Below are 13018 nucleotides of genomic sequence, written 5' to 3' on the forward strand. Positions count from 1 at the left end.
AAAAAAGTTTTGCAAACCCCTTTAAATTGTGAGATCTTGCATTTTGCAGACTTAAAAAAAAATCTTTGGCAGAACTTCGTCATATGATAAAAGAAAAGTTCTGACCAAAATTCATTCAAACCAAAAATGTTCGATTTGACATGGATTGACCCATGTGCATATTTTTATATTTGTTTTTGATGACTTACTTTCCTCTGCTCATTGATAGGTCCATCAAAGAAGTTGGCCAAGAATGCAGCTGCCAAGGCTGCTTTAGCTTCGCTATGCAACATTTCGTACAGCCCAATGATGCATCCACAAAAGAATGTGCCATTGCCGATCGATGATAAGACATCGTCCATGGAATTGCCACAAATACACGCTGACACTATTGGTCGCTTGGTATTGGAGAAATTCATGGAGGTCATCAAGGGACAGGAATCGTATTCGCGCCGCAAAGTCTTGGCTGGCATTGTAATGACCGAAGATATGAATTTCAGTGAAGCCAAAGTGCGTGCAGTCTTTGAAATTTTCTATAGTCATTTCAAAGTAATTTTACGAATTTCCAATTGGCAGGTCATTTCCGTGTCCACTGGCACCAAATGTGTGAGCGGCGAACACATGAGTGTCACTGGCGCTGTGCTCAACGATTCACATGCTGAGATCGTCTCTCGGCGTTGTCTAATGAAATATTTATATGCTCAATTGGATCTACAATGCAGTCAGGGTATGTTGAAGCGATAATTTAATTTTTGTCCAACTGAATACTTACTTGCCTAGTAGATGACGAGGAGTATTTTACTCAGACATACATATGTATACCTTTTAATAGAAACAACAATTTTATTATTTAATTTTAAAGTTTTTTAATTTTTATGTACTTATGTATATAAACTTTGCCGCCACTATTTCGTACACCAAATCCCTTCTTAGAGTCTCTACTGAAATCGTAAATACATATATGTACATACATCCGCACATGTGCACGCAAGTGCGTATGCAAATTGTATGTATGTACATATATGTATTTATATATAAAAAAAAAATATACACTTATATTATTGTAAGTTTTATTTTTTGATAAAGTAGTAGTGTAGTTTTATTTTGGGTTAGTTTGTACAGCGCACATTGCATAACTTTGCAGTTTTGTTTGAATGCGGTTTGTGCTATAGCTGCGAAATTCTACAAATGTGCCAGGCTTTGCGCGAAAAGTTGTGAAAAGAGTAAAAAAAGAAAAGAAAAAAGCGCATAAGGAACACAGGGTAGAAATTCGTTTCAAGTAGCTTTCATAAAAAAAAAATTTACATCTTTCTTTGCGAAAACTGCATTTTTGCAAAAAACTTATGTTGGCATGGATGCGCTACTAGCAAGTTTTGTAATGTATATACATACATACATTTATTTGGCTTTCGCTATACATAATGCAACATTTTACTGCCTTTATTTTTGCCTTACTTTATTTGAGTACTCGTATTCGTACATATTTACAAATTTCGACAATGCATGCAAAACTCGCTACCAGACACTTTTTTTTTGGTTTGTTTTCTTTCATATGTAATGTATTTTTTTTTAATTGCATGGTTTAATATAGAATTTAAGAAGGAAAACATTTATGATAACGCGGTACCAATAAAAAATCAAGTTAAAAAAAGACTTCCCATACCGGGAATCGAACCCGGGCCTTCTGGGTGAAAGCCAGATATCCTAGCCACTAGACCATATGGGACACTTAACAATATATACGCGCTGGCGGCTCACAACGTCGCGATATTGTTTACTCATAAACATTTACACATGCAAACATATGTACTACATATGAGATCTATTCTTATTGCTTTCCATTTGTATTTATATGATTCACTCAATATGCATAGTTTGAATCATAAGTTGTTCAGTGATTAGCTAAAAATAGGTGCTGTTTGCGCTATAAATTGTTCACCGAGCCACGCAATAAAATGCGGGTTTTCTTTTCTGCTGCTTTTTTAACGCGTCAACGTACTTTTAAAAACGCTTCATTCAACTCACTTCTGTTGCTTATATGCATTTTATCATAATAAAATGTTAAATTCCAATATCAGCTATTTTACATAATCAAAAGCAAAAGAGGCATCTTTCACCTTCAACCTCAGGCAGAACAATAAATATGTGTACGAAGTAAGCGATAGAAATTGATGTCGTATTCATATGTTTACATTTGGAAGTATGTAGCTCGATCTGGACTACACATACACAGTCGTGGAGAACAAAACGACTTTAGATCATTACGTTTCAGTTCTAATTATTTTTCCATCTGGTCCACCCTTTGTCCCACAACAGCAATATATTTCGAATCACCCTATATAAAAAAGATAATCAAGTAACCCCAGTTTTTTATAAAGAATACATATTTACTTAGTATCATTCAACTCTGAAGAGAACAATTTACTCGAATGAATGGAGGACATGCCTCTTGCCGTAAAGAACAACACTGGCTAAAGGAAAAGTGTACGAGCATGGCTCGACGATAATTATCCCAATAAATGGATTGGAAGAGGGGGTCCAATACCATGACCGGCGAGGAGCGCCGACTTAATACCGAAGGATAATGTAGATGTGCCAAAACCAAAGATACTTGACACGGCTGACAAAATGAGGCTGCATCGAAGAACAAGCCTCGTGAAGAGTAATTTGAGGAAAAGAATGAGGATTTGTATCAGAAATAGGGGCGGTCATGTCGAGAACGAATTATAATGAATAAAAAAGCTCAAATTGTTAACTCATTGCTTTAGTCGCGTATTTGTAATTTTTTTTCCTTTTAATATTTTAAATTTAACTAGTTGAGCGCGCATTTCCCCTAGTGGTTACTTCTTTAGTTTCGCTTTTGAATAGCTAAAAAAAATACTAGTTTTCGAATTTGCAGAATAGTTTCCATGCAATTTTTTTTTTTTAATGATGTGAAGTAGGAAATTCAAAACTTTATCAAGCATTCATTTTTAACTATCAAGGCTTGTCTATTATTTTACAAATATAACGATTTTAAGATTTGTATGCATAAATCTCGATGCCTGGAGTTCAGGGTTACCAAATATCATTTTTGGCACAACAGCGATTTAGGCGGTTTTGCAAAAACATTGACGATGTATATGTACATATAAACATATCGCTAGCTTGGAGTGAAAAGTTGATAATTGCAGTTTTTTCATATTTTTGAGGAGAGAAAAAACCTTTCGAACGGATTTTCTTTAAATAAATTCGCTTATACCAAGCTAAAACAACTCCAAATTCCACAACATTGATGAGAAGATTGCGTATCACTGCATAGAAATGGTTAGCAGCTATTGCTTCTCGATTCAAAATGTATTTTTTTTTTTTAAAGTGGGCATAGCAAATATGTATAATTGTAAAAATTATTTGTTCCTAAATACCTATATGGAACGGAGCTAATACCTGCGAAAATTATTGCTATTTTTATACATATGTAAAGGTCGTGTGGGTTAATTTCAGTTACTTTCACGGGTTAATGTCACTGCGTGTAACCGTTTAACTTAAAATCAATCATAAATCTGAAATATTACTCACATGCCAAACTTTCAAATCACTTAAAATCCAAATTATAAAATATAAACATTTTTTTATCTATTTTTTATTTATTAACAAATTTTTAAGCTCTTCTAACTTTTTTTTCCAAATAGCAAGCATAGAAAAGCGGCCGGTAGCGTAAAAAATTAATACTTTTATTTTTAGCTTTTTTTAAATCTTCTAGATGCCTAGTTTGCATTTGAAAATAAAAAAAAATTAAAATCGGTTACATTTTCACATATATTAACACTATTATTTTTAATAAATACTAATTGCTCTAGAATCCCACCATTTTTTAACTTAAGCGTATACTCGAATTACTTACTAGATACAATTACATAGTTAATACTTTTTTTATTAATAATATAAATCTAACAAATAATACAACAAAACATGACATGCGTCAAACAATTAATCTCGTATTTACTAAAGTCGCATAAACAAATTTTTCTTTTTTTCAACTTTTGATTTTTATAGCCACTGCAAATCAGTCGATTTTCGTGAGGAATCAAGACAATGGGCAATACCCGTACAAACTAAAATCCGGTGTTCATTTCCATTTGTACATCAATACAGCGCCTTGTGGTGATGCACGGATTTTTAGTCCTCACGAAAATGACACTGGTGTTGACAAACATCCAAATAGGTTGGTAAACAAAATCAAATGAAATTACAAAAAATTTTTAAAGTTAAACAAACTAGACTACTACTACTAAGTATTGAAAGAGAAAAAACATGCATTCTAAAATGATATTTACAAGTAAATAAGTAAACAAGAAGAACACCTTTTTTAAGGAACATTTGAATTGAGTTATGCTTCCCATTTTGTTATTTGTAAGAAATTAATAAATATTTATAGTATTTTAATACTACATACATATTTATTTCAAAATGAATATATTCGAATTTTTAAGTGAGTACCAAAATATCAACCGTATGCTAGATGGAGGTGAAGAGCCCTAGGAATCTTTTGATGGGTAGGTTCGAAGTTTATTTTTTTAACACTTTTTAAATTCGTCGAAGTTTTTTCCATGTAATATGGGAAAAGTTTGAAATGATATTCATACATATACTCCCTACTTACCTTTAGCTCATACTTGAAATATTTCTACTTTAAGATTGTTTGAACTAAAAGTGTAAAGTGCATGAACTAAAAGTGGGCGAGGTAGTATGTTTTTCAACATTACCTCTCGGTGAGACCTATATGAATGTACGTCTTAATAATCATTTGGTATCACTTAATTTTGAAAGCACTTATTATTTTCAACCTTGTGAGATACGTTATGCTTAAAATCATATTTTGAAACCGGCCTCTGATCGAATTTATATAAGTGAATCTCTCGAACATTATTAAAGATTTTTATTCCCCTAAGTATTACTGAGTATGTGGATTATCATACTCTCATAGTGCTAAGTATTGTTTTCGTTTAAGTCCTCGTATTTAGAGCCATTAATGGAAGTGATATCAATCGATATTCCGGATCATGGATAGGTCGAGCTGTCGTTTGATCGCTTGCAGGGAAATCGATACTTCCTCTATCAGCATAGTTTCCGACAGAGCGCCGTCTTCGGCAAGCCTTTCGGTCGTGATGCCCGTGTGCCGCGGAACCCAGTACATACATATGTACGTCAGTACCAGTGTGTAGCAACTCCAGAGCTGAGGAAGATTCACCTATTTATGTGGTAGATTGCTGCTCAGTAGTTCGACATCTTATAGGATTTGTTGAGACCGAGCTCAGCGCGGATGACGTCCTTCTCCATCTTCGACCCATTTGTATAGACATTCAGCGAGCAAGCATTCCTAATGCCGTCACGCCAGCTTTCGACCTCTGCAGTGGGTCCGAAGTTCATCCCAAAGAGCAGATCCGGGATCATGTAGTCAATCCGTCCGAGTGTTATACTACTGTGCCCGTAGGAACTAGACGCTATTTTCTTAGCCGATAGTTCCGCTGGCAAGAGATATAACAAGGTGTAAAGTGCTGCCATTGGTGTACTCCTAAGTGCCCCTGTAATGCCAATCACACTGGTAGCCTTTATACACTATCTTTTATTTTAAGAAATGTTTTCTTCTCTATTGCTGTCCCACAAACGAATACCCCCATGAAAGAGTATCGGCCTAACTATCGCCGTGAAGGTTCACTGAGAATATGGAAGCCCAGGCCCTAGGTGCAGTCCAGCATATTTTTGCATGCATAGAATGCCACTGGGGCCTTTTCGTCACCTCCACCAAATTGACGCTCGACGATATCTTACCACCCTTTCTCACTCAGTTTCGCGCTAGAGAGCCTTCGACTATGCTCTTCTGTCTTACCGCCGTAGAGGTCAACGCTTTATCGTCATCGCTGTGGCAGTCGTCCTACTTTTCAGTTCTTACCACGCGGCAGCGTCTCTCGCTGCGGTGGAGTCACCGCTACCTCCGGATGCGGCCTGGTGTCAGGAAGACACCTTTATAATACAGAAGATATTATAGACCACTGCAAATCCTCCAATAGACACGGTCGACGCATAACACCCTGGTATTAGGCGATTGGCACTTTTTGCTTACTGTTCATCCACAGCCCGCGGCCGAACCTCGTTGCTCCGATCTTGCAGACGACTGAACGGCGATTGAGCCAAGCACCCGCACCACGACAAGATGCCTGCCCTAGCGGAGGAGAATATTATTCCTCTAGACAGTCCCGGTTCTTGAACATCGGAAATTTACAAATACGGCATTCGGCCACACTTGATAAAACATATGGTTTGGCTTTGAAAACACAAGAAATTCCAAGACATTATGGAAATGCCAGCCTTTTGGACCAATGTTACTTGCCAGTTCATCTCCTCCTCGGTAAGCAGAGGTTGCTTACGCTGGCGACGTAACCCATAAGGAAGTTCTTAGACACCCTGTTAGAGCTGTCACTGGGAAACCTGAAGTTAATTGAAAACTGGGCTGCTAACTGCGTTTTAGGTGCAAATCCTAACAAAAAGGAGCACCTTCTTTTCATAAGAAGGTATAAAATCCCAATTGTCCAACCTGCCTCAATAATCAGCAAACTCTCTTTGATAGGTAGAAGCAATTGGGCTTGATCCTTGACTGTAAGCTTCTTGGAAGTGGGGCATCAATTAAAAAAGGACAGGGTAAAGAAGTCGTCGGTTACATTGTTGCAGACAACCAAATTTGGGCTCTCGGATCAATGCAGTGTTTTCTTAGTGGATGTAGCCGCTAAAAAAGAAAATGAACCGCTGATGCCTAGCTTCTCTATATCGCATCAAATCACTTCGCTATCAAGCTTATTTGGGTTCCAGGCCAGGAATTGTCGCCGAGTATGGAGAGAACGGGACTCTAATGGCAACATATGGTCTGCTTTCAGAAAGGTGGGCATTTAATCACCTCAGCGAACGCTGGGCGAAAACCATAGAAAGCCAGGTGCCTGGATCCTTTTAGCCAGCGGTTTAATGGCGGTGCACTATGGAACCCTTGAAACTTACAAAATCACATCTCTCGTTACTGTACATTGCCCAGCTTTCATTAATTTAAGGCTTTCACTTCCTTTTCGCCCACGAGGAACTTATGGAAATGGAGATTAGCAACTTGCATAGTTGTGTTGTGAGTACGGATCATTTTCCTACCATGAATCCTAAGGTGTTGTATAAATTTAATAGCAGCTTGGCTTTCGGCTTTGTTTGTCATTCGTTTCTCTCCGCGTTATTCCACTCTTAGCCGATGGTCAGCCGTAAAAAACACGAATAGTCATACTCGATTCTTTCTCCCGAGAGAAAGAAAAAGAGAAGGTTTGTGGAAGTTATTTTCATATTTCTACGTAAAAACTTCCATTGCCACTAAAACCATCTTCCCAGGTTAGATACAAATCATTCGCCCTTAAGTGGCTTAGTGTAGAGCTCGGACCGTTAAGGAGTGCCAGTTTTCAAATATTTAAAATTTTTTTTTATGTTGTCCGATCAATTAAAGTTTGACAAATGTTAAGAGCCATTCATCACCGCCGCTGTCTATAAGCGCCTAAGGGTAATTCTTTGAAGACACATTTTTTTGAGAAATCAAGAAATATACATATTGGTATGCTGCTTTTACGGACGGTCTGCGGCCAATGTACGATCTGCATCTCCCCTCGGAGCAGCGCTGGGTATAGGTTAGGTAAAAAACTTGACGAAAAAACTTAGCTTCCAAGTCGCGTTTGGTCCGACAGTTTTTTACCAATAGGTTGCGTATTCTTTTGAGATTGTACTCGGGCCACATGAGTTAGACAATTCGGCAGTCTGAGGCTATCCGCCACTTAAGACTCGACTGCTGGAGATTGTAAACAAATTCTCCGATATTTCCGATAGATAACTCATCAACATCCTCTTTTCCGGGTATATTACAATAGGTCAAAAAAACCAAATTAAGTCTACTTTGAACTGATTACAAACTCTTTTAAAAGAACTTCTCTCCTAAATCGATTTCAACTTGTTGTAAAGAACGTCAGAGCCTTAATGGCTTTCGGACTGTCCGAAAAAAACGATTCGTTCATCTTGACTTGCCTTCGGCGATAGTCAAAACTTCAGCCAAGAAAACGCTCGCAAAATCAGACACATGGATGACTTTGGTACTCCCAAGGAGATTACCAGAGTCTAGTTGGAAACAAAGAAAAAACTACCAAAAAATGCACTATTTTGGGATTTGAGGAAATCACACGTTTTCGAAAAGAAATGTCAGTTAGTCTCGAACCCTAATGATTAAGCAAAACCTGTAAGAGCATTATTTTTTCCTGGTACTCTACGAAGTTTTGTTAAAATGCGAACTCCATAATCTACTACGTAAAAAAAGCATGTTTGATAGTTCTGGTACTCACTCAAAAATTCCTCAAAATTCGAATGGCAATACAAAGATTGATAAATCAGCTAGATTTAACACTCTTTGTTCACAATACAATTTTCGTAGTATTCTGACAATTTTTTACACTTTAAAATGCGTAAATTTTCATACCAAAAAAAAAATAATAATATGAACCTAAAAATTAAGTATAGTCTCTATTAAATTTATTTTATTTTACTAATCAAGTACAATCCATAAATGAATTCTTTCTTCTCTTTTTTCTCTCGATTTCTTTTTTCCAATAATTTCAATGTTTTTTTTTTATATATGTTCTTTGGAAATGTCGTTTTTCTGTTACTCTTTTGTGTTCGCTTCCGTTGCGTTGTTGGTGATTTCGCTCATGTCTCTACTGTGACAAACTGCTGTAAACTACTGCGTCTGCGTACGATCGATGACAATATTTTATATATACTACTATAACCTACATAATTAAAATACTAATTTTTGCGATTTTTATGCTATTCAAATTACAATTTGAAATGTAAATTTCCAAAATATCCTATTGAATGAAATTTAACATAAAATTCATTGCGCAAACCACTCGCTGATTACTCGCCTCATTTACGAACGCTGCTGCTAAATTTGTATTGTACCGCTAAATGCAAAATGCCATGCCATGCCATGTCATGCCTGTCGATGGCAGAAAGGCGCGTGGTCAATTGCGTACGAAAATCGAATCGGGTGAGGGGACTATACCGGTAAAAAGCAAAGAGGGCCTACAAACATGGGACGGTGTATTGCAGGTGAGTGTCTACCAAGACTTTAGAAGTAAGGCTAATAAATTTCACCTGCCATCTTAATTCATCATCACTTTTGTCAACAATTCAAATTGAAATTTCTGCTTCTTCACAGGGCGAACGTCTACTGACCATGTCCTGCTCCGACAAGATTGCTCGCTGGAATATCGTTGGCATACAGGGATCTCTGCTGGCCTCCATTGTCGAGCCAATTTACTTGCATTCCATAGTGTTGGGCAGCTTGTTGCATCCAGAGCACATGTATCGTGCCGTTTGCGGCCGAATAGAGAAATCCATACAAGGTCTTCCGCCGCCCTATCATCTGAATAAACCACGCTTGGCGTTGGTCACCTCCGCTGAGCCTCGCAATCAGGCTAAGGCACCGAATTTCGGCATCAATTGGACAATTGGCGACAGTGAGGTCGAGGTGGTGAATTCACTTACCGGTAAAACGGTAAATAACCAAATATCGCGCATAACCAAGCAAATGTACTTCATGAAGTATGGCTATTTGATGAAAAATTTACCGGGCATACCAAATCGCAAGCTGACTACCGATTACGGGCAAACAAAGGAGAGGGTTAAGGACTACCAGGTGAGTGAACTTGTATGCCGTGAATTTACAGTGCCTTCATCTCAATTTTAAAGCGGATTTTTAAAATTTGTATTCCTAAGCTACAAACGTATAGAAATTATTATATATAAACTATGAAAACTCAGAGCCCGTTTTCCAGTAGAGATTTAACTCTCAATGTATACTACATCCTCGAGCAACCCGCATAAAGTGGTCAGCACAGATATGTGCACAGCTGCTGTTGCAAAACTTTCTTTTTGCAATTTATGAAATTTTTGCATAAGCATTTCTCAATTGGCATATAGCAGGACTTATTAAGGTAATAAGTTGATGGCACCTGAAAGTATGCTTAGTCTAGTCTGACGCATTCTCTGAATAAATCGCCTGAGGTTTTTTGACCGCTGTGGTGTAGTAGTAACCAGTGCGCGCTTCCACTCCGCAGGGCCTGGGTTCAAGCCCTGTTCAAAGCAACATCGCAAAAAAATTTCAAAAAAAAGGCCTTTTCTTAACAGCGGTCGCCCCTCTGCAGGCAATGGCAAACCTCGAGTGTATTTCTGTCATAAAAAAGAGCTTCTCATAAAAATACAATCGCCGTTCGGTATCGGCGTAAAACTGTAGGTCCCTCCCCTTTTGTGTGACAAAAATCAAGGCGCACCCCACAAATCGGAGGAGAAGCTCGGCTATTTTTTATTTTAATTAACCATATTTGTGTAAAAAAATTGCGAAAAATAAAATATATAAAAAAAATATAAATATCGCAAGCAATTATAATACAGCGAGATGTCATGCATGAATTCATAAGTAGGAGTGCCAGTTACTATTGAAGTTCGGCCCCATTTTCTTGTTTTTAAGAGCCTTGGAAATTTTAGCAAACTTAGCACGTCGTGTAACTTATAAAAGGGCAATTTAAACGTCGTGGAAACTCTCTTTAAGGTAGAAAATTACTTACCGGAAAGTTTCCTGCTATCATTTCAGCGTACTTGTCCTAAATTAATGTTTTTCTAAACAACTTAACATGAAATACCCGCTTCTACATATGTATATTTTTAATATCTGTGTTAAGATAATACTTATACCCATTTTGTATCTTTCAGATTGCCAAGAAAGAGTTATTTGCGGCTTTTCGACGCGAAGACCTGGGCAGCTGGCTGAAAAAACCAATGGAACAAGATCAATTTGCGCTTCCGGAATGACTCCGTTGTCATCGTTTTGTTGTAAGTTTGCAAAAGAGTGCGAAATTTGTAAATTTCGTACAATTTGTATGCATAATGTTATTAATCTATAAATTTGTGATGTTATGCGTTTTTAATGGCAGAATGAAGAGAAAATATTCGACAGTCAATGACTTGAATAATGATGAGCAATTCAAATGGTTAATGAAACGAAATAAAAATAATCATAATTTATATGCTGATGAACTAAATGAAACAATACAAATACAAATGTTAACATTTCAACGTATGAATAGCTTTGAACCGAATATTAAGTGGAAGGCTATAGGTAGCGATAGAGGTATTCAGCATGGTAAAGTAGGAGATATAAAAAATTATAATGCTGGTGGTAACGAAGAGTTGTTACAGAATGCGGTTATGAAAGAACGAAATTTAAATTTAATAAAATTTGTTGCTAAAATAAAGCTTAACATGAATAATTGCTCTAGAATATTTCTAGAATAGAATGTAGCTAATATGCTGGAACTAAGTAAAGCAAGTATTATGGCGTTTTAGTCTGAATCAAAAACAAACGAATACACATACACATACAAACACACACACACATACATGCATACATACATTCTATATCATCAAACAAAAATAACTCCCCTTAAAGTATGATAACTTTTTAAAGGAAGCTGCAAAATGGTGAGAACCAGCTCTGAAAGACTCTTAAAAGAGGTCAACCCGGGGACAAAAAATTGCTTGACTTGGTAAAATTGGCCATTTTTGGCCCATGTGGTTTAACAAATCGATCGTTAAGCAGGAAAATATTCGCGGTTGCTCGCCTAGCTTAACTCGCCTATAAGAGCGATTAATAAATGTCAACTTTCTTTCAATTAGTATTTCGAAAGACAGAAAAGATATGTAGCTTGCCGAAATTACCAATTGTCTTTCGAAAGACTGTGTTGAGTTGAAAGACAGTTGCCATAATTGCCCTGTAAGACTCAGAATTTGTACGCCATGTACAGGGTGACAAAAAATAACGGGGTTGCCTCCCTTGGCACCAAAACACAGAGCTTTAAAACTTCGGTAAAATATCGAAATCAGATGGCATTCACGGCGTAGTGATCCATGGGCATCAGATCTGGTGACTCTACGCTGGCTACTCTGCAGCTGTGATAACTTTCGGATATTTTTCTTTGCAATTGTGTTGATCTTCTGCTGCCCTATGAGCAGGAGCGGAGGCCTGTTGGAATGTCCATTCATGTAAGATGTTCTTGGGCCACGGTAAATTTTCCTATCGATTTGAAGCGTTGATCCACCAAAATCGGAGGTGTTTTGCCGAATGCAGGAAAGTGGGATTCAGGCAGTCTCCGATGACTACGATGACGACTACGGGTTTTAATTTTGACAGTTGTCTTGACGATTGAACGACTTCTACCTGGTTAAAGTTTGTGCCCGTTTCCATCCCAAATTTTGTTTCACCTCATTTATTTATATAAAATTTATAAATATTCTAAATTTTATTTTCTGCCTCCAATTTATTTTATTTTTATTTTTTATATTGTTTTCTTCCAGATTTACATACTATGTGTTATATGTAATGCGTGTGCCTATAAGAACGAATGACTTGGTAATGGATTTAGTGATGTAGCTGCGTGAGAGTATTAGTTCCAGTAAAGAAACAAAGAACAAAAAACAAAAAAGAACTTAAAAATCATATCATCCAATTTCCTCAATAATGGCGTACATACACATTAGTTAATATGTATTTCAAGCGAAGTTTTATTTTTTAAGACAAAACTCGGGCTTCTTCTATAGTTGACATACATATGTACGTTCTTCGTACTTCTTTCATTTTTAATTGCTTATTCTAATATTTAGTTTTTTATTAAGTTTACTCTCCATACAAAATGTTACTGGGTCGTTTGCATTATTTTTATTTACTTTTATTTTACTAAATTGTGCGAAAGTTAGTTGTAATTGACAATTCAATTGACAAACCTAAAAACACCAAAACAAACCACACTGGTTTTATTTTGACATAATTAAAAAAAAACAAGTAAGAAAGTCTAAGTTCGGGCGGAGCCGAACATTAAATACCCGGCGCAAGTATTAAATATATGTTTTCCACCTTTCCGAAAGCTACCGCTACATG

General features: G+C 36.8%; 1 protein-coding gene and 1 non-coding gene across 4 annotated transcripts in view; one reads left to right on the top strand and one right to left on the bottom strand.

The window, feature by feature from the left end:
- Positions 1–12559, top strand: part of LOC118733169 (double-stranded RNA-specific editase Adar) — a 180432-nt gene extending 167873 nt beyond the window's left edge. Inside the window, exons 6-12 of one of the 3 annotated variants that reach the window (XM_036462441.1) lie at positions 209–489; positions 556–706; positions 4015–4183; positions 9036–9135; positions 9245–9724; positions 10798–10917; positions 12439–12559. In XM_036462441.1, coding sequence (XP_036318334.1) covers positions 209–489; positions 556–706; positions 4015–4183; positions 9036–9135; positions 9245–9724; positions 10798–10896 — 1280 coding nt within the window. In that variant the 3' untranslated portion in view covers positions 10897–10917; positions 12439–12559. Of the gene's footprint in view, positions 1–208; positions 490–555; positions 707–4014; positions 4184–9035; positions 9136–9244; positions 9725–10797; positions 10918–11018; positions 11165–12438 lie in introns of those variants that run through there. The other 2 variants (XM_036462443.1, XM_036462442.1) reach the window with 2 other exon arrangements.
- Trnae-uuc lies at positions 1634–1705 on the bottom strand. Its single transcript has one exon. It is a non-coding gene; the product is annotated as a tRNA-Glu (tRNA).
- Positions 12560–13018: the final 459 nt, after the last annotated feature.

This window comes from Rhagoletis pomonella, unplaced genomic scaffold, assembly GCF_013731165.1.
Source record: "Rhagoletis pomonella isolate Grant_MI unplaced genomic scaffold, Rhpom_1.0 Rhpom_scaffold_00002, whole genome shotgun sequence".
NCBI classification, from domain to species: domain Eukaryota; kingdom Metazoa; phylum Arthropoda; class Insecta; order Diptera; family Tephritidae; genus Rhagoletis; species Rhagoletis pomonella.